This window comes from Peromyscus eremicus, chromosome 6 (assembly GCF_949786415.1).
Source record: "Peromyscus eremicus chromosome 6, PerEre_H2_v1, whole genome shotgun sequence".
In the NCBI taxonomy this organism is placed as follows: Eukaryota; Metazoa; Chordata; class Mammalia; order Rodentia; family Cricetidae; genus Peromyscus; species Peromyscus eremicus.
In genome coordinates, this window is record NC_081421.1 from 105,226,044 (window position 1) to 105,248,063 (window position 22,020).

The 22,020-nt window shown below is 38.5% G+C and overlaps 1 protein-coding gene across 1 annotated transcript; it reads left to right on the forward strand.

Annotated features, from left to right (window-relative positions):
- The first annotated feature begins 767 nt into the window (after positions 1 to 767).
- Cxxc4 (CXXC finger protein 4) lies at positions 768 to 21,129 on the forward strand. Its single transcript, XM_059265020.1, has 2 exons — positions 768 to 2,100; positions 19,750 to 21,129. Exons 1-2 carry the CDS (start codon positions 1,048 to 1,050, stop codon positions 19,792 to 19,794), a joined length of 1,098 nt encoding a protein of 365 aa, XP_059121003.1. The 5' UTR covers positions 768 to 1,047; the 3' UTR covers positions 19,795 to 21,129.
- The last annotated feature ends 891 nt before the right edge of the window (positions 21,130 to 22,020 follow it).

A 22,020-nucleotide genomic window follows, 5' to 3' on the forward strand; every position in this document is an offset into this window, starting at 1 on the left:
TAAACAACTAATACACCACCCTCTTGCCCCAGCCAAGCCCCACCACCAAATGGCTTGTACAATTGAGACCTGTCCTTGGTCCATTGAATTAAGACCCTAACAGAGCCAGCTGTGCTGGGATTCAAACTAATGACCACAGACACAGAAGGACACTGTGGCAGCTGGTAGTTCTTTTTTTCCCCCTGCCTCTTTAGTTCAGATTGTATGTGGGCAGTCTTGTAGCTCTCAGTTGTATTGTGTTTGCTTACAGTTTAGGCTCGGATGTATTGTAGACTTTCTCAGTACTTCATTTGCTAATTTCCTGCTCGTTTTCCTCATAGGACCATTGCTGTTTTCTACTTTACAACATTTGCATGCCCAGGCAGCACTTGTTCACACATTTCATAATGTTTAAATGCCCTCTGCTTATAGGTAGTATCGCCCTCCCACCCCTGATTTGCATGTCTTTAGCACTCCAATTGCCCTTTTCCCTCGGCATTTGTCACCCCCGTCTTTCCTCTTTCCCTGGGTACTCTAGCTATTAATACATTTTTTTCTCAGGAGGGTTACAAGAATGGGGGTGGGGGTGGGGAGGAGCTGTGTGGTGTGCTGCGGGGAGGGAGGGAGAGGGAGCAGGGGGTGGGAGTGTTAGGGGGTGGGGGGTCACGTCTTGATGATTGTTATGCAAACGACCCGACTGGAGAACGTGGGAGCTTTCTGTGGTGTCTGCAGTGGGCTAGCGAGGGTGGCTGTTTATTTATTTTTAATTTCTTCCTCGTGCAGCTCGTTGGAATGACTTTCTTTATTTTAGTTGTAACAGTTGGAGGATAATGCAAAGGAAGACACTGCCTGGGAATTCACCGTCTGTGGACATGCGCCCCAGAGAGGACTAAAGCAGCCCTCACCTTGCTCTCCCAACCCGGATCCCCCTTTCCAGCCCGGCCCGGCCGGTACCCCGACCCCACCATCACCCGCTTCCCTCCCTCCCACCTCTCCCCCTTTCCCACCCAGGTGTCGGACCAGGCGGTCCCCACTTCCACCCTGCACCCCTTCTTCCCCCCCTGCACCATGAACACCAATGTCTGCGTGGAGCCCGGGCCGAGCCCGGAGGCCCCGGGCTTGCCCAAGGAAAGCCACCTGCCCGAGGGGGCCCTGAACAGCCTTGTGGATTACAACTCGGAGATGGAGCGCTACCGCTCCTTTGCCACCTCCTTCTACAAGACCAACGGGGGCGCCTTCCCGCAGGCAGCCAAGATCGCGCGCATCACCACCCCCATCTTCCCCAGCAGCGCCGCCGCCGCCGCGGCCGCCGCACGCATCGGCATGTCCCCGTGGAACTGCGACAACGCGGCCACCGCCGCCGCCACCGCGATGCTCTGGGGCAGCGGGGGCGGGGGCGGGGGCGGCGGGGGCGGGGGTGGGGGCGGCGGAGCCGGCAGGAAATCCTCCTCGGCCGCCGCCGCCTCCTCCGCCTCCTCCTCGGCGATCCTCCCCGCCGCCGGCGGTGGCGGCGGCGGCGGCGGTGGTGGTGGCGGCGGCGGCGGCGGCGGCGGCGGCGGCAGGACCAGCATGCACCACCGGAACGACTCCCAGCGGCTGGGGAAGGCTGGCTGTCCGCCAGAGCCGTCGTTGCAAATGGCAAATACTAATTTCCTCTCCACCTTATCCCCCGAACACTGCAGACCTTTGGCGGGGGAATGCATGAACAAGCTCAAATGCGGCGCTGCTGAAGCAGAGATAATGAATCTCCCCGAGCGGGTGGGGACTTTTTCCGCTATCCCGGCTTTAGGGGGCATCTCATTACCTCCAGGGGTCATCGTCATGACAGCCCTTCACTCCCCCGCAGCAGCCTCAGCAGCCGTCACAGACAGTGCGTTTCAAATTGCCAATCTGGCAGACTGCCCGCAGAATCATTCCTCCTCCTCCTCGTCCTCCTCGGGGGGAGCTGGCGGAGCCAACCCCGCCAAGAAGAAGAGGAAAAGGTGTGGGGTCTGCGTGCCCTGCAAGAGGCTCATCAACTGTGGCGTCTGCAGCAGTTGCAGGAACCGCAAAACGGGACACCAGATCTGCAAATTTAGAAAATGTGAAGAGCTAAAGAAAAAACCTGGCACTTCGCTAGAGGTCAGAGGAGATGATTTCTTGTTTCCCAGTCTTGCCCCCTCCCCCCTCCCCCCCTTCTCCTCTCCCCCGCAGGGTTTCTTGTCTGGCTTCAAGACGCAGCAGCACCCCCTTTTCTGAAGCTTCTTGCAGGTTGTAACATAGTGTCGTAGGTGGTTTGCAGAGGGCATGGCCTCTACATCACCCTCCCAGCTGCACTTCACCTGGAACCGCCCTTCTTCCAGAGGGTGCCCCTCCTTTCTTACCTCTGGAAGAAAAGCAATTGGTCTAAGAATCCGAAGTTTTACATTTGAGTATGGTTAATATTTTTCCCTTGCTGGTTCAAACTGTGCTCCCAGGAAAACCCCAAACAAATAGCTCTGCCCAAAATACTGAACACACCCACCATAAATATATATATATATATATATATATATATATATATATATATATATATATATATATGGCTAAAAAAGGACTTACCAGAGGCCCAGAGCTAACACTACACATGTGGTACACAACCTACATTATACGCATACATACATATGTGTATATACCATCTATCATATATATCATGTGTGTGTGTGTGTGTGTGTGTGTGTGTGTGTGTGTATGTGTGTGTGTGTGTGTGTGTGTGTGTGCGCTGAACTGCCTGGACTCAAGGGAGGATTTTTACCCTTTTCTTGAATAATTTTCTCCTTAGTCTGATAGAATTTCTGTTTTTATTTTTCTTGATTTTTTTTTTTTTTTTTTTTTTTTTTTTTTAGCAAGCAGAAATGTTATAGAGAACTGATAGCCACCAGCCATTTTTGAGATGTGACTAGGTGAAATGGTAGTTATTTACTATTGTAGCTAATGGGTGCTTTATTTTTAAAATATTTTATGTAGTTCCAGGAAAACTCACTGTTGTTGTTTTATTTTATTTTTTTACATTTCCCTTGGGTTCTATATCTGACAAAGTATCTATTTTGTGATTTCAAAATTACTCTAAACAGAGAAGTTTTGGTTGATACCATATATAGTAAATGATAGTTTACTTCTCCTATAGGTCTTTAAAACAGACATTAGTCACTTAAGTAATGCTAAAATTAGGCTTTTAACTACATTCCAAATTAAGATTGATGTACGTGAGAAACATTTTATTTGATATTCTAATCAAAACACGAAAGGAAGAAATGCAAAATTTCAGGTATATTGTTTTGGTGACATATTAAGAAGGAACTGTGGACAGGCAATCACAGTCTGTGATGAAATAGAGTAAGGTTAGTATGCTTGTACATATGTGAGACTGGGTCCTCAGTTTACTGTTTGGGAAGGTCCTGTGGACTAGAATGCAGGTTGAGAGTGACTGTCGCAGTCTGTTCTGAGGAATACTTGCACATTCTCTTAAAAATTAGGAGCGTGGTGTAGGGATGTTTTCTTTGAATCACTGAGAATTGGAGTTTCAAGGAATAAAGGGAAAAGTTCAAGATCTTGCTTCAGGTTCAACTACAAAGAAGATGGATCATTTTACTTTGTTGGGTCCAAGCCAAGGCCAAGGGACTGGGATTTGCGAAGTCAGAAGCACCATGGACCTCAGTCCCATCACGATATTGCATGTATTTCTCTTTATAAAGACACCACGTCTTCTTGGGAACTTTAATTTCACCACAGGTGGCTTCATTGTTCTTCCTTTGGGCAGCTCTGGCCCAGCAAAGATAACAGCAGCTACAGTGCAGGTTCATGCATTTTCTCAGAGGGCAAAAATTAACTTTTGAACTCTCTTTCACGGGTGAATTTACTGTGACTTCTCTAGGTCTGGAAGACCATGGAAAATTAAAAGTCACCTTGCATTGTAGTTTCCTGCAAAGGCCAGTGAATAGGACTAGATGGCTTCTATTTTCTCTTTGAAAAGTAATGTGTAGCCTGATAGTTTGGGCATTCTTAGGCCTCAGCTTTAACTATAGTCACTGTACCACCCTGTAGACCATTGCAGAGAATGGAGTGGAGAGGACCACGGAATGATTCTTACTTACTTAGACAGTAACCACTCCAGAGGAGTTGCCTATGAGTTCTAATGGGCTTTTGGACATGTTTCTATGCTGGTATGTTCATCTAAACAGTCTTCATATATTTCTTCTCTCTCTCTCTCTCTCTCTCTCTCTCTCTCTCTCTTGATGTTTCCCTACTAACTTTAATTTTTTCATGATTTCAAACATCATAGGATCATTTTTGATTTTGAAAATTAGCATGCACAAAAATTTTGTGGCCCCTCAGAAGGTGGGGAGTGGATGAGAGAGAATGCCCATTTCCCTTTGCAGATGTTTTCCTGACTGAAGGTTCCTTCCTACCAGAGCATGGGCTGTGGTTCAAGGCCATGATCATTAATGGAATACTGGGCAGAATGAAAGAAAAAAAGTTTTCAAAGTTGTCTGAGTGTTTATCTAGGTCACGAATAAGGTAATTTCAATGTGCTTACCTCAAACCCGCATGCAACCTCAGGCTACATTTGTAGGAAATTTCTAGGGCTTCTGTACAGAGCGGAGAGCTTGAATGACTGACTGAACCAAAGCTGGAAAATCCCCTGCAGAGCTGGTTTCCTGTCTCTAATTTGATCCATTATCATCTCAGGAGATGTTTGTGAGGGTAGATGGACTTTTGTTTGATGATCTGGCCTTGGGTTTCAGTCGTAAACTTAGTAGCTAATACTTGTGGCCATAACTTACGGACCCTTGAGAAGTGGACATCTGCATACTAATCACAACTCAGATTCTTACTTAGCACTCCAAACCTGTGATGTGCTCTCCTTCTTCCCTTTGACCTACCTATTCTTAGTTCAGACACTGAAGGCATTCTCAGGTTGCTTTCAGGCTGTGTAAAACAAGATTAAGAAAGATTCACATGGATGTGCTGGGATTTGAGCCCACATTTTCTTAAGCCCCCTTTCCTAGCCTTCCTTTAAACACGACCTATCCCTGCTTAGTCCCATTTTAAGAGCAAGTGATGTTTATGAAGCCTCTCCTTGTTGGCACTCAGTGTGGTAATGCCCATGAAATAGTGGGTGCTCTGTGTTGTGTACTGTGTATTTGCATATGTCGCTGCTCATTCATCAATCTCTATATTAACAAATAGCCACTAATTGTTAAAAGCAGTTGATACAAATGTGTTATATTCCTGTGGGACAAAATTTAGTTTAAAAATGTATGTCCTTAATTAATATTAAGTTCCTAGATGTATTTAAAAGGTGACCGTGTAGGAGATTATTATGATATTAATTGAATACTTTATCTTGCAAAGGTAATCCTTCAGACTGTTTATACACGACCGTTATTTTTTGTGATACAAAGATTTAACTTTTTAAAATATCCCAATCTAATGTAACTCCAGGGATAAAGTTGTCCCATGGGCAAGCCAGGCCTCTTAGTCCCTGAACATTGTTCAGGTGACATGATTGATCTCTGTGGGACAGCATTAGAGACCACACAGATCTGGTTTCTCTCCCATTAGTTGATTTATGGAATTACATTAGCGAAGCCGTGCCTCTGGGAGGTTGCCCTGCCCCCACCCCTGCTCTTCCCGCTGCCACTTTATAGAGAAGGGGTGGAAACACTGGGAATCAGAGGGAAGGATGGCTTTTTTTCTTTTTCTTTTCTCTCATTAAAAAAAAAATGTGTTGATGTACAGGCCCACAATATTGTTTCTAGAAGCTAGCTTGAGATTCTCAGGGACTGGATGACAAACATTTTGATACTGTCAGTAAAACTAGATAACTTTATTTAAAAGAGTCTTTTAGAAGGGGAGAGACATACTAAATACAGTTTTTAAGTTCTAAGGACCTCAACCAATGGCAGTTGTGAAATTCTGGACAACACACTGCTGTAATTTGTGCAGGACGACGGCACCTATCTGCTAAGGAAATTCATTCGTAGACCACATCTAAAGTAGATGTGTTACTCCAGTTCAGAGATGTAGAGCAGGGAAAGTCAGCAAACAACTGAACATACCCTAAAGTTTTGAAGTTCAGTGATTTTTTAAATATGTAGATATGCATAGATATGATATTAATCTTTCATATTTTAAATTGAAACATTTTTTGATTTGTGACTTCATCTAATAATTTCAAAATGAGTTTTCAGTTTAAGAATTAAAGCATGCTAGTAGGAAATATTTTTAATGCAAAGATGCAATATGTATTGGCTATAGGAGGGGAAAGGGAAAAATTCAATAAAATGACAAAATATTTGTTATATTAGAATGTAACAATGAGACAATCAACAGGCACTATCCAGAATCTATGAATGATAAGGAAAAGAGCTCAGGAAAGTTCAGTTTTGATCAAAGTCACAAGACTTCATCATCATGAAGACACTGGACTACCCACTGAACTTCTCTGCCCATCATTAGATTCGGTCCAAAGGAGTTAAGATTGTTTTTATGTTTTGTGTACAACAGAGCTCATGTTGTACATAGTAAATCCATACAACTCTTATCTATCAGTTAAAAAATATAGTTGCTTATGAAAATAGGATATTGCTTCCTAAATGAAACCAATACTCTGATCCATCTAAACAGCATGGAAAAATCTAAGCAGTATTTTAAGTGGTAATTGGAAATAGTGCAATAAAATTGAAAAAAAAATCCATTTATAGATATACTATATAGAGAATATTTTTTGAAACTTCCACATCATCAAACAAAATATAAGCAAACATTCAGCAAAACAAAGAAAATTCTTGAATAGCATTGAACTTTAGCTTTTCCTTTGATCACAGAGCTGTTTAATGAAGGAGGGATGTTTATTTAGTGAGGAAGGTTGTAAAGGTGACTTGACTTGAAAAGTTTTAATGACTTCATTATGGAATCACTCTTCTGTGAGCCAGTCTGTTTTTCCTTTGGATGGAATGGCGGAGTTTCACACAGTCAGACTTATAGACTAGTGTAGAACAGTTCAGCAAAGTGATCTGTAAGACTTTAAAAAGCCTGCAGGAACGATAGAGATGCCTGCCATAACTTCTCCAAGTAGAACATTATTTACCATTGGAAAATGGAGACAGGAGTCATTGCTATGAGCCCTGAAACCTTGTTGGGATGTTGATTTTTGGATACGAAGTTAAACATTTTAACTTCCAGACTGCTCTGTTCCCTCTATCCAAATCATGTAACATCCTTGCCAGTGACTGGAAAACACGCTACCAATCATTACCCTGCACAAGAGCCCACTTCTGCTTTCATAAATTAACTTGTTAATTGAAGAAAAATATATTTAAATACATCTTAACTTCAACCTATTACTTTATCTAGATATCGCTGTCTGACTATATCACAAATTTTTTAGTATTTTGTATAATGTAAGAAACTGAAACACACCGTGATTGTGTGAAGTGTACTGAATAGGACACCATCTTATTAATGTTTTTCAATGCCAAGTTAAAGGGAACTGTTTTCTGGTAAAGGTGAACTATATATTTAATATTTTCCAGGAATAGGCACAAATACGTTTTTTTAGAACTTGGGGGTCTGCTTAAAATCTATTACTCAATCAGAATTATCAGATGATCTGAATATATAGTTCACCTTTACCAGAAAACAGTTCCCTTTAACTTGGCACTGAAAAACATTAATAAGATGGTGTCCTATTCAGTACACTTCACATAATCAGGGTGTGTTTCAGTTTCTTACATTATACAAAATACTAAAAAATTTGTGATATAGTCAGACAGCGATATCTAGATAAAGTAATAGGTTGAAGTTAAGATGTATTTAAATATATTTTTCTTCCATTAACAAGTTAATTTATGAAAGCAGAAGTGGGCTCTTGTGCAGGGTAGTGATTGGTAGCGTGTTTTCCAGTCACTGGCAAGGATGTTACATGATTTGGATAGAGGGAACAGAGCAGTCTGGAAAGTAGTTTTTATAAAAACTTCAGGAATATATTTTATATAACCTGTGAATGCTGTGGGTATGTGAGTGCATAATTTTGTTCCTTCAGCTCCACTTCAGTGTTTATGCCTACCTTATACTTGTTATTTGGCATTGCTTTAGTATCCTTCCGAGTTTCAAGGTACCTGTGGAGGGATGTGGGGGTGATTTTATCCAAGTCATATCTTGTTCCATCATATGCAGAGAGACATCTGTCCAGAAACTGAATTATTCTGCAGGGTAACTGAAAATCCTACCTCCATCCGGCATTATGTTTTCTGTTTTCTATTGAGTTATGTTGCATCATACTTCAGATGCGACAGCCATTTAATAATGTTGAGGACTCATCTCTGCAGGGCTTGAAAGGATTCTAACAGGCTTGTTGACTTCTACTCTAAAGCATTATAAGGAATTTTTTTTTTATCTGTGAAACTTATATATTGTGTCTTAGTTTCTTTCAGGAACTTGAGAATACATAAACAGGTAGAAAATCAAGCTCACTGGCTCTCCTCTCTATTTTTTGAGTATTTGTCTCAAATGAAATTTTTTACTAATGGTAAAACAGTTATTTTTTTCGAATAAGTCATGATCACTGTATTTTTTTATGAAAAATAAGATATAAATCATATTCAGGGAAATGTAATACTTATTTACTGGCTTTTCAGTTCTTTTAAGTTAAAAAATAATGAGGGTCATGTTGTCACATAAAGAAGCTGTAAAAAGTGCTTCTAGCCTCAAGCAACTTATTAAATAAACAATGATTAAGCACATTACACAGTTTCACCACCGAGGGAGTTCTAGATATCAGTTAGTTCAAGAGAATCAATGTAAGGAAAGGGTTAAATGCTTCCTATAAATTCCAGCCAGAGAACACATTTGAAATTTAGAAACTGAAATGTATATATTAGTAAACAGTATAGGTAGAAGATGCAGGCATGCATTTAGTGTACACGTGAAACAAGTAAATAGGATTTTGAGATTAAAGTCGAGTGACCACAACTCGGTGGGGTTTGTTTGTTTTTGTAGTTGTTTCCTCCCCCACAGGAGAGTTTTGTGAAATGGTGAGATGGTGACTGTTTTTAAGCAGTTATATAGGAAAGCTAGTATTCCTAAGAGGGAAAGGTTAGAGGCCCTAAAAGAAGTAGAATTCAACCACCAAAGATGTTATTTTTTAGTTTTTTAAAAAAATAATCAAAATAGGATGCTAAACACTACGTAGAAGGACATTTGTCAAGATGGAGTGTTTACTCCATTATTTCAGAAGTTTGAAATTCTGCAGAGACTGGAAAATAGGACAAAAGGAAGGAACAAGGCTCATGATCTGACTAATGTGTTTGATTTGAGAATGAAAGCTGAGACCTTAGCTTAGGTTTTAGGTTTAGTAGTGACTGAATTGGAGATGGGGAGGTCTATGTCACAGCTGATGTTATTTTGACTTACGCCTTTGAATCACTTGGTGGCGTAATCCCGGAGTACAGCTAAAATACTTCCAAGATTAGGAGGATCCCATCTGAGTCTCATCTGCATTTAACTTATATTTTACAGGGCAATCTAAAGCATTGAGAAAAGTGTTAAACAGGGAGAAAACTGCTGAGAGTGTTCTTCCTTGCTCAGCATACCAGACCATAACTCGATGATTGATAGAAGCATCCAAGGAGTAGAGATCAAATAGGAGAGAACATGATGCATGCCTATAGAGCAGAAAGAGTGATGGGCATTTCTGTGGATTTCAGCAAATCTGGCAAATTCTGAAAAAGACCTATTTTCTCTAAAACTTCATAAAGTAGAAAGTGATGAAATAACTTTTTTTTTTTTTTTAAGAAAGAAAACTACTGAAATGTAATCGTTGGAAATGGTAGTGTTTAGTGATGGTAGAACAATGGTCAAAAAATTATAGTGCTGGGACATAAATGTTGAGTGGAAATATTTCTGTAGGCTTCAATGAGGTACATTAATGATTTTGATGGAGTCAAGAATAAGAAAAAACTATGAGACACAGACAGATGAAAAGTCAGTTGCAAAATCTTTTATTAAATCTTAAATATATTGCATCCATTTCTAATGCATAGAAAACAAAATAGAGAATGCTGGTTGGTTTCCATACCCGAAGAAATGTGTTTTATATTTACTGAAACGCTGCTTTGTGTAGAATTTGGGATCATTTTGAAGGGTGGTACTTCTCTGGTTTTTCTTGGGAATCTTTTCCTATAATATGGATTTGTGTGATATGACGGTGAGTTGAGCTTGATGCTGACTTTTTCAGGTCACAGGTGACAGGATGTTAGACTAGTACAGGCCTAGTATACCAGAGGTCCATGAGACCAATATGTTGGCTTCTCAGTAGTACATGAGAAGTGGGATAAAGTAGAATGGAGCAGAAAATATATGGATGTACCACAGGCAATGAGTGTTGTTACGTTGCAACTTCAAGTGTGTTAGACTGCTGTGTATAATATGAACTTGTTGGCTATTTTCTAATAAAAATGGAAAAAAAATTAGTAATATCAATAACACAATTGAACAAGGTTATAGTGAGGGAGGAAATTATATTTGAACATTTGTTAGCAAGATAAGGAGTAAAATATAAATGTTTCTATAAATGGTATGCTTTGATTCTTCAAGGTAGGCCTGTGTTGTGCATTCATAGTACTGCTAAGAGGATGGTAAAACCTTGATTAACTGGATTCAGCTAAGCATATCTGTAGGCAGGGGCTGCTACTTTCTAGTGCCTGAATGTAAGTTCTGTAGACACAGGCAGACAGACAGACAGACAGACACACACGCACATGCACACGCACACACACACACACACACACACACACACACACACACACAGCTGTAGTGAATGTCCAGTCTTAAAGAACCAATTTTCTTTATTCCTAACTGTCCTCTGTCTGTATCTTTATGATTCTCTAACTCTAGGTTGTAGCTTGTTTTTGTTTGTTTGTTTTGTTTTTTTAATTCTTAGGTGGCTGCCAACCAGCTCCCAAATAAATACACAGAGACTTAGTCTTCCTTATGAATGTCTGGCCCTAGCTTGTTGCTAGCCAGCTTTTCTTAGCTTAAATTATCCCCTTTATGTTTTGCCTTTGGGCTTTTACCTTTCTCTATTCTCTATTCCTTTCTTTCCTTCTTATTCCACAACTGGTTGTATGGCTGGGTGGCTGGCCCCTAGTGTTCTCCTCTCCTCCTCTTCTCAGTCCTCCCTCTTCTCGTTCTTCTGTTCATTCTCTCTGCATGCCAGCCCTGCCTACCCTTTCTCCTGCCTTGCTAGTGGCTGTTCAGTTCTTTATTAGAACAATCAGGTGTTTTAGGCAGGCAAAGTAACACAGCTTCACAGAGTTAAACAAATGCAATATGAAAGAATGCAACATATCTTTGCATCATTAAACAAATATTACACAGCATAAACGAATGTAACATATCTTAAACTAATATTCCAGAACACTAAGTCTTAGTCCTTCACCCAAGGTTCTTAGCTACATAATCTTGTGTTCAATTCCCATCTAAGAAATGAACTAATTATAAATGGAACAGTTGAAATTTTAGATAAGTCTAGAAACAGCAGCACACTTGTGGACATGGGTCACCTTGGTTTTGTCCTCCATACCTGGATAAGGGACACAACTGGATATATGGTGACTGCAGTGCTACTGTGGGTGGTGCATGATGTCGTATTAAGATTTTCTGTTGTGTTTCCAGGTGTCTGGTTAGGTTCTGAGTAAGAGAAAAGGGAATGTTGGGAGAAACAAAGGGTGGACAAAGGGGAGAAGAGTGAGGTTCAGGCTGCAGGATTACTGCGACAGGGAAAGCAGTAAACTGCTCTAGGTCCCTCTTGAGTCTCTTTACATCAGAAATGAACAGAGATTGTTAATGCTCTACAGTCTGTGAGAAGACGGATGTGGGATTAGATCCTCTAGAACCATTCAGAGCTCTTTTTTCTTCATTCACCACACTGGAAAAATTAGTTCCAGGGAAACTAGCTTAGCTTAGCTTAGCTTTTCTTGCCTTTGCTGAATTCTCTCCAGCCCTCCCTTCCCTGTTCTCCTTTCCTTTCTTTTCCTCTTTCAATTTTCTCTTTAAGGATAAAACTCAACTGTTCAGGTAGAAACATAGGAAGGCCAAGGTGAGAAGACAAATCCTCAAAATTAATTAATGATAGTGTTTAGGGAACTAAAGGCATCTATTTATAAACAACCAAGTATTCAAAGATGTTAACACAATTTTAAAGTGATTATAAGAAAAGTTCCTGGAAAAATACTGAATTGAACATATAAAAAAGATTTCAGAATGATGGTGAAAAGATTATTGCTTACTCCATATTATAAACAAATCCCAGGACTAAAAATACAGGCTAATTTTCTTTAAGAGTTATTATGTTTGCACAAAAATGTAGAAAAACCCATGAATATTTCCTGAGGGTGAATTTGAATCTGTAGGCCTAGAGTATTCTGGGATGTGGTGATACTCTGATGTCAAAGCCATGGAATCCTTCATGTGTGTGTGTAGCCTCCTAGTGTAAGTGAACTTAAATATACTTTCAGTGATTGAGGACACATGTAAAAAAAAAAAACTTGAACGAGTTTAATTAAATTAATTCTTGGCTTTATATTATTTATTTAAAAATATTAATAAGAAACATGAAGTCAGAATAATTGTGAACATTCTTTGAGATGGTGATTCTTAGTTGAAAGCAGAGGGATGAGAGAGAAGAGGCAAAGAGAGAGGAGGAGAGAATATTGGAAGAGCCAGGCTGCAAAGGCCTCATGGTGTTCTTGGGAGCATGTGTCTAACCAAGAGAATTATTTTGGTGATGACATCTAATTGGTGGAACTGCTTAGAATTATTGTTCTCTGAGTTTCTCTGAGCAATTTAGGTGCACAATCCTCCCAGGGTTTCTGGGCAGGGTGTGTCAGTTACTGAGTGTTACCTGAGCAGATACGGAACAACATGCCACTGACCTCAGTCAAAATATTACTCAACTTACACCTTTATGTAATATTTCAAAAAATAAATAAACATTTCTCCAGATCCTGGGTCTATAGGAATGAAAATTCTGTAAGTAAGATGGACCATGGATGATAATTCTAACTATTGTGTTTTGTTTTAGTAAAATTTAGAGGCTATTCAAACTAGCTTTGATAGCCTAAACATCTTAAGTACTGTAAGTGATATACATTTTTCTCATGGTTATACAAATATCTCTTCTTGTTTTCAGTTAAAAAAAGGTGGTGAACTTGATAAAAATCCATGGTTGTAACAAAAATTTACCTCAAATTTCAAAATTCTTTAACAACTTCATCAGTTTTTTTGAAAAGCTAATTTCACCTCGAGGCAGTATTTCAGACAGAAATTAGCAGGCAGCATCAGGGAGAGAGTGGATTTAAGTGTGTGTGTGTGTGTGTGTGTGTGTGTGTGTGTGTGTGTGTGTACCCAGAAATATACTCAAATCCTATAGCCAGATATATTTGTATGTACCTATACTCTACTACAATCTTGTGGATATATAAATAATATTCTGTACATTGTAAACAGTGTAGCTAGATTTCATTAACCTAATTTTTACACATTTATTTTTGTGAGACAGTTTCATAGAGCCCTGACTGTCCTCCGACTGTAGCCTGAGATCACCTTCCATTCTTGCTCCTCTTACCTGTACTTCCAAAGCGCTGAGATCATGGGTGCACACCACCATGTTCAGCTAAATTTTGCAGTTTTAATTTCAATTTTACATTTGTACCCCTGCTTACACATAAGATTAAAATTGTTATATAGTCATTTTTGAAAAATACTTTCTTTGAAAAATCCTTTTTAAAATCTGTGGGTCATTAAAAATCTACTTTTTTCTCTATAGCACGTTGCTGCTGTATCATGGTGGATTTTTTTTTTTTCTGTTCAAGAACATTTTAATCCCTTAAATACTCATTTATGTCACAGTAAGTTTACTCATTTGTTGGGCTGTTGTGGTTTTAAGTATTCTTTAACCAAATTTAATTTTACGTAGCATTTATCAAGTGTCATGTCTAAGGAAGTTAGTTGCATTAGATACTAGGAACAGAATGTGCATTGTCTTTGGGTTAATGGTGTCCATATGTCATTTTTCTTCCCTCTGACTCCATCTCTTCTCCAGTACATTTCTCTGACTCTTGTTTCCCTCACTAATGCTACCACCATATGAACTTAGTTCCTTGCTGTGTGGTTTATAGGTGTGTCCTTCTATTTACAGTTAGCTAGCTTTGCCTTCTAAACTCATACCACCTTGGTGGTGGTAATGAGGGTGGTGCTAGATGGATAGGTAAGAAGGTGGAGGAAGAGACTCATTCCCAAAGCAGAAAGAGTAATAGGAGCAACCGCCACGGAGAATGGAGGTTAAAAATGCCATTGCTAGCTCTTCACCATTGGCCAAAAGAATCCGAGTGTCAGTTTATAATGCCGCATGTCAATTTAGAAGCCAGGAAGGATGAATGCACCTTTACAATCACCGATTTTTTAGTTAGTGCCTGTCTCCTTTAGCTATTACTAACTAGTGGTAGTATTATTCTTGTTCTTATTTACCTCTGCATATTGACCAAAATAAGGCTCCATTATGTAAAATACGTGTGTGCTAAATGAATCAACTGTGAGGGAAGTGAATCTGACATGCTAAACATTGTGTCCATACATACTGGAGGTATACTGCGAGGCCTGAAGGAGAAAGGTGACACCTCACCTTTTAAACTAGAGAGCTGGGAGAGGTGACTGAAGTCTATAGTCATGGTACTACACAGGCTGAGGAAGGAGGCACTTGAGTTTTAGGCCAGACTGGGACACAGTGTAACCCTACTTAAAAATACCAAATAAAAAGAAAAGAAAGAAAAATGGTAGAAAGTAAATTCATACTCTTATTTGTATATTTTATAAGTTGTTTTTATTATGAAGTTATTTTTATTTATTAGCAGTGTATTCCAAGGCATCAGGCTCATCATTGATCATAAATTTATAGTTTCTTCATGTGATTATGCTCTACTTATTCTTTCTAGTGGCTATAGTAGTAGACTGCACTTTTTATGGTAGAATATTTAAAAAGGAAGCGTAAAAAACGTTTTTGTTAAAATCTGAGGAGATACCTTTGCTAGGTATCACTTTACACCATGATTATTCAAATATTTTTTTTTATATATAAACATATATATTAAGGTATATGTTCATATCCATGGTATTGTACATGCAATACAATGCCTCATATCTCCAAGCAGATTTTGAAATTTAATAGGAAGAAATTGAATGTATATAATATTTTATTATTATTTTATAGATCAAACCAGAAAAAAAGGATTTTTTTCTTTACCAAGAATCCTTTTGTTTTTGTTTTTCCAAAAAAGAAAATCCTAAAGTTGAGAAGTATTATTAAAAGCTATTTAAAAAAGCACCACACACAAACATACACACACACACACACACACACACACACACACAGTCAAATGCTAAAGGACAATAATGGGGGTCTATTGCCTTTTGTCTTTCAGCTTATTCATTTATGTAATTTTTAATGCAGGTTTTCAGGGATTCCATAAAATCTTTAAGTTGTAGTAATAATATGATGTAGGTTCAAATATAACAAATATTTCAAAATCCAAGGCCTAGGATGCCCCTGAGTCCAAGGAACTAGTAGTGGCATTCACAGGAAAGCAACATCTCAGAAGGTCTCAAAAGAGGTTTAATTGTGCAGCCTGAAGTTGCTTTGACTTTGGCTGGAAAACATTTTCCCATCACTAACCCTGACCCTAACCCTAACCCTGAGGAATCAGAAAACTGTTTTATGATGTGTATTCCCTTAATAGTCATCAATAAGAACATGAATAATTATTTTTAATCAATGCAAGAATAATGTTATTCTCAAATTCTAGATTTTTGAAATCACTGTATTAGACCCACCCTATTTCACAGTCAAATGTGGAAGACCCAAGTGAATCATGGGAATCTTTGTTTTAGAAAGTAATGCAAGCAAATATTGGCAAATTATTTAACATTCTCAACTGAAAATGCTAATGCCATCCCTGTTATCTCAGTTTAGAATTTTATGCATTCTGAGGTGAATTTCAATGCCAAAGTTAATTTTTAATTTGGTCTTTGAAACTTCAGGTCTAATGTCATTTAAAAGTTAAATATATTGTGGTAAATGCTGCTACATTCACATTTCTCTATTGTATCCAGACCTAAATGACCAGCCTCCACACCTTCATTTGTATAGTTTCAGGTGCTCTGCTTGCAGCTTTCAGGAGGTGAATTTCCCTTAGGCTGCACATACTTCTAACGGGAATGGGCAGATAGATAAATGCAGGACCTGAAGACTCCAAGGTGCCAGGGGTCAGTTAACAGGTGCCAGAACAGAGAAACCTTGGATTCTCCAGGCAGAGCTTGGGGTGTCTGCATTATCTGAGTCTCTTCTGTTTGTTCTTCATTACTCAGCAAAAATTTATACTGAAATGAATTTCAGCAGAGACAATATTTATTGTTGTTTTTTAGGTAAATGTAAAATGTATTTGGGTTTGATTCATTCTGTCATTCCTTCGTTGAAGGACATGGCTTTGCTTTGAAGCATTACTTAGGGGATAAACACACGCCCTTCTTTCAAGCTTGAAGGTCATTCTCTATCTGGCCTCTGTCAGAGTTCTTTGCAGCAGGCTTTATGCCCAGAGGAGGGACAAGGGGGTGGGGTGGGGTGGGGACCTGCAGATTTCCCCCACAGGCCTCCTGGGAGCCAGGCTACTCACACCTGCATGAGCACTGAAGGCTGACTTCAACAATGTGATCAATTCAATTCTGTTCATTACCTCCCGCCCCATTTCCTTCCAGGGGAATCTGGTCTTCCTGTCACTCAGGATAACTATCCCCTGCCAGCATCACTGAGATCCACAAAGTCATAGTAATCTTATCAAGAGTGCGGTTCCCCAGCTGGGACTTTGAATTTATCTAACTTGGAGGTAGCTGGTGAGGGCATCTAATCCCTTCTGTTGATATGCTGAGCTTCCAAACAATTCACAGTGGTCTTCTTACAAAGATGGCCTCGTTAGTTGACAACGTCAGGAAGATGTGTGTCCAAATGTACACGGACTGATCAGAAACCTATGATTTAATCCAGGAGTGGGATGGAAACAGAGTTGCTTCTAGCTGCTTGTGTGCAAATAACTAAGCCTCACCCTCAAGTAAATTTCTGGTGAGCCAAATGAAAATTGGACAAAATGTTAGCTGTGGCAGCTTTGTGTAACCTCTAGGACACTAAAGGGTTTTGCTGTCTTTTAATCCTAAAATAAACCTAGCAGGGAAATTTTAAGTTTCTGATAAATATTTGATAATTTCTTTCAATGATTGCACTGGTGGTTTTCCTAATTTTTCATATGTGTTTTAGGTGATTCCTTAACTAACTTTTTTTTTTTTTAAGTTTCATGGCTTCAAAGATCTTAATGTAAGGAAAAGTCATTTTAAAAATTTCTCTGCTTATCTTCACCGTCCCCTACCTGAGGATGCCTTCTGATCTCACCCCAGTGCACAGTGAAATCACAGAAGAGCATCGCTGGGGTGGTATTGTTTTATGACAGAACACATCGCTGTGGAACCCCTGCTTGGCTTCTCTCATGTCTCTTCCAGCTGTTGGGTGAATTCTTAGTCCAGCAAGCACTGAGAGAGGACCATCTTTTCTTTATAAAAGTGACCTTTGACTCTAGGTAGCATTTTAAAAGCTTGCTTTCACTGAATAGTACAAATAAAATTGAATAGCAGAAAGGGGTAAAGGAAGTTAGAAAATAGATTCAAAAGTATGTCTAAGGCATAAGGACTCTGCTCATTTAAAAAACATACTCTGTACTTTTTCTGTTTATCTTCATAAACATATCTGTTTATCAAGATACACGACTGCATAAGTATATATTTATAAACTTGTTTCCAGTTGGCATCTGAGAGTAAGTTGGCATCTCTGTCATACATATACACATAAATGTGCATATATATGGATATATATGCACATGTTTATTTTTCATATGAGAATCTGAGTGTAGATATATAATTGCATGGATACACTTGGATCTAATGTATCTTGTTAAAAATGACTACATTTTTTATAAATAAACTTACTTATATAGAATTTATTCTTAGTTGGCATCAGAAAGCAAGGTGGCATCTGGTAGAACTTTTCAGTTTTCATTTCCTTCTTGTGTGTGTGTGTTCATGTGTGTGCATTTGTGTGTGTGCCACATGAGTGCCTCTGTAAAGTATGAATGTTAGAATGGGTATGTTGTGTTCCTTATTGCTTTGTATAGTTCCTAAATTAATGACTAAGTAAATGTAACTAGAATTATAATTATTACATTTAGTATTCAAAAGTTAAATTTAGAAAGTAGTTAAAGATTTTTTTTTCACAAATAACCAAATGATGGAGGTCTGGTATATACAGTGAGTGGAGAAGACAAAATCAGTTAAATCATCAGTAGGAGTCAATACCCAGTACAACAGTTGCTACTTTATTGAGTAGTAGACCTCTGTGTGCTTTGTGAATGTACAGTTTAGTTTTTTTACATATGCGTGCAAATTTGAGTTATGTAATTTGTAGTAGATTAATTTGTTGAAGTTTTGATTGTTTTGAGGACAGTTTTTAAAAGCAATTGTTAGTGGCAACAGTATAAATGAAATTTGCCCTCCAAAACAGTTAATTTAGCACCTAAACTTTTTTTAACAGTAGAGATATTTTAATATAGGATTAAGCTCTAGGTCTAAGACAAAGAAAGGCACTTGAAGTAAAGTAAGACACACCCCAAGAGCATGGGTATGGGGTTCTCCGAGGAGAGTAGTCTAAAGTCTGACTGATGATCTACTAAGTTAATACAGATTTTTATTTTCAGTTAGCATTATTATGAAAAGAGGACAACAACCAAATTACTTAAGTATGAGAAAGTAAGTCAAACCCAACATCCATTATTAGAACATTTTGTAGTGTAGCTTTCCATTGTATTCTATTAGGAAATTCAAGTACTATGAATGTTCTCTTAAGATAAATGTATGCGCACACACACACACACACACACACACACACACACACATACACAGTGGCTGGCTGGCTGGCAATATTCATTTAGCATTTCAGTTTGCCACCATAAAGAAATGCTTCACTCAGCTCTGACGATAATCTTGCATAGATTGCATATATATGTATGTACTTCAACTTTGTATATAAAATGTCAGGTTACTGCCTGGTGACATACTTGTTAGTGTAATGGGCGGAATAATTCAGTTATAGTCACTCTGGCTGTATAAAAGACCTATATGTATCACATTGAAGATGCCATGCATAGCTGGTTATGAATTTTAGCAATGGGTAACATATATAAATGAAGATCATGAAAGATCTGTTTCCTATGCCATGATGTGAATGTGCCATTTATGTGTAGACACAAAGATGATCAACTTAAAATGATGTGGGTTCCCTATGAGGCAGCTACAGAATTTACATACAGGTACCAGTTGCTCTTCCTATTGGTTAATACCTTGGACCTTCCTTTTATTCTGGTTGCTACATATATCACAGGATGCATTTCCTGTATTTTAAACATCTAATGTGTTGAAGTCATAATCAGTATTAATAAATTTGATCATTTCCTCTTTTATTATATGTTGCTGTATATGTCCTTGTGTTGTGTATGGTTGACTCAAACCATAGCTGAAGTGTAAAGGAGAAAAAATTAATTTTATATTGATATTGAAAGAAAGCTTAACCTGTTTTCTTGCTTTTTTTTTTTTTTATAGAGAACACCTGTTCCCAGCGCTGAAGCATTCCGGTGGTTCTTTTAAAGCCGTAGTATATCTTATTTTCAAGGCATTTGGAAATAAAGGGCAAACTAATGTCTTGTTTTAAGAAACCACTTACTCCACCATTGAAGAAAATATCCAGAAATTATTTTCATTTTATGTATAGGGATTTCTTCAAAAAACAAGAGGAAAAGAAAAGAAAAAAGACATAAAAATACCAGGGAAGCTTGGGGAATTGGCCAGTCTATTTGCTTTCAATACACTGATCCTTCCTTTGATGTAATTTAGCTATACTAGTGAAGTTGTTGTCTATTTTGAAAGTGGCTGTAAAAAAAAAATAATAAGTTTGGGTAACCCCCGACTGTAAAATCATGTATCTTTGCAAAGTACATATCTATACTTCATTTTCAAATATATGTGATTCAGTACTGTAAACTGTACAGATAGCAGCTTGTATTTTGTGTGTTTAGACACAAGGAGACAATCATGTCTGAGCATCTATGGAGATTAACAGTTTGTACACAACAGTATGGTTCTGCAAGTTAAATCTGGAGCAATAAATTTTAGCTTTAAATATTTTTGCCAGTTGTTTGTAGAAGCAGCAGCAGCACTGGTGATAATTCATGCATCTTTCTGTAGAAACTGAATGGGCAGTTTCACAAGACTAAAAGATAATGCTGCATCCAGCATTTACCTTCAATTGTGTCAATGTAAGAGGGGAAGCTACTGTGAAGGTCTCAATTAATCTTTTGAGCACTATATTAGAGTAGTGGTTATGCACTTGCGTTGCTTACAAACGAGCTGTATAGAGGGTATACCCCCAAATACTTAGTGTAGTTGACTTGTTTGGGTTGCACTGTAAGGGGAGTACTCAGAATAGTTGGAAAATGCAGAATCAATTGTATAATTTTTTATTTAAAAAAAAGTGTTTTCTAGGCTGAAGTTATCAGATCATAGAAAAAGAAAGTCATGCCTGACATTTTTTTTTCCTAGCCATATACAGGCTGCCCAAGCTTTTTGATTCTTTGTTTATTTTTTTGCTTTGTGAAGGGGTAGAAAAAGTAAAAACAGAAGAGTATTCATATGTTTTAATTCCATGTATGACACTGAATGGATAGGTTTAAAACAACACTTGAATGCATTGAAGCCTACTTTAAGACATGGCTGGGCATATTTTCAAGTTAAAAATAATTAAACACATTCATTAAAAGTGAATCTTTTTGGTTTCTTTATCTTCCTTTCCATAGCCTCTTGGTTGAACTAATGTTCTTCCCCCAGGCTCTCAGAGGAATACCCACCGCTTCCATCTCCATTTTTATCACTGGATGCTTTCTTTCCATGAAGCAAGGCCACAGCATGAGGAATTTGATTAAAAAAAAAAAAACAAAAACAAAAACAAGACAGCCCATACCCCAGGATACTTTGTAGAACCCGGGCACCTTGTCCTGTAAGATTGGGTTTTCCTAGGACAGTTATGTTTCTTAAAGGATGCCTATCCTATTAAGACAAATATTTTGATTTTTCTTTTAAATTAGACTGTAAGGATCAGTTTCAGGAATAAAATATAGTTTGGGAAAAACACATAGAATAACAAAGTTGCCATGTTACTTCCATGTTTGTTCTTGGTGCCTGTCAAACAGGTTAGCAAGATGAGTCAAAAGAAAAGCCACAGAAGAGAGTGGTAGGTCAGTGAGGATTTGAAAGTGCTTCAAAGGCTGGCAGGGGAATATTTTTTAAAAATCTCGTTTTAGCGTTGAATGGGAAATGGGATTACACATTTTTTTCTAAAGGCAGGTCAGGTACACCATCACTGGAGTGAGCACCTTGATGAGACCATAGTAGGTTTGTATGATGCCAGTGTGGGATACCAGTGGGATGAATGTGCCTAGCTAGCATACCAATGCTTAGTCTGCAGTATGGTCAAGCAGTCTTTGTGAGGGAAATGCATTATGTATTACACCCACTTATGTTTAGAGAAAGGAATGAAATCATCAACAGCTGTATATTACTTTTAAGATAGCTTTCTACTCCATATGTATTCCTTAGAGGGTTGGTAGTTCTAATTTCTGCTTCTGCTGTAGGACCAATGAGCGCTGTATGAGTTTGTCATTGTCCCATTGGTTCTGTTCTTCTCTCTCTGTGTGTCTTTACAATTTTTATTTTACTTTATTCTTACTTTTGCCAATTTGTTAACTATGAGTATTTGGAAACTTATTTTCGCATTTGAATGGGAAGCTTCCCTTGCTTTTGTAAAAATGATTAGAAATG

What these genes read in the sequence shown, in the direction of transcription:
- Cxxc4 (XM_059265020.1), top strand. Translation starts at nt 1,048, where the DNA reads ATGAACACCAATGTCTGCGTGGAGCCCGGGCCGAGCCCGGAGGCCCCG. An exon ending in AACCTGGCACTTCGCTAGAG is followed by an intron (nt 2,101 to 19,749) that starts GTCAGAGGAGAT and finishes TTTTTTTTATAG; the next exon opens with AGAACACCTGTTCCCAGCGC.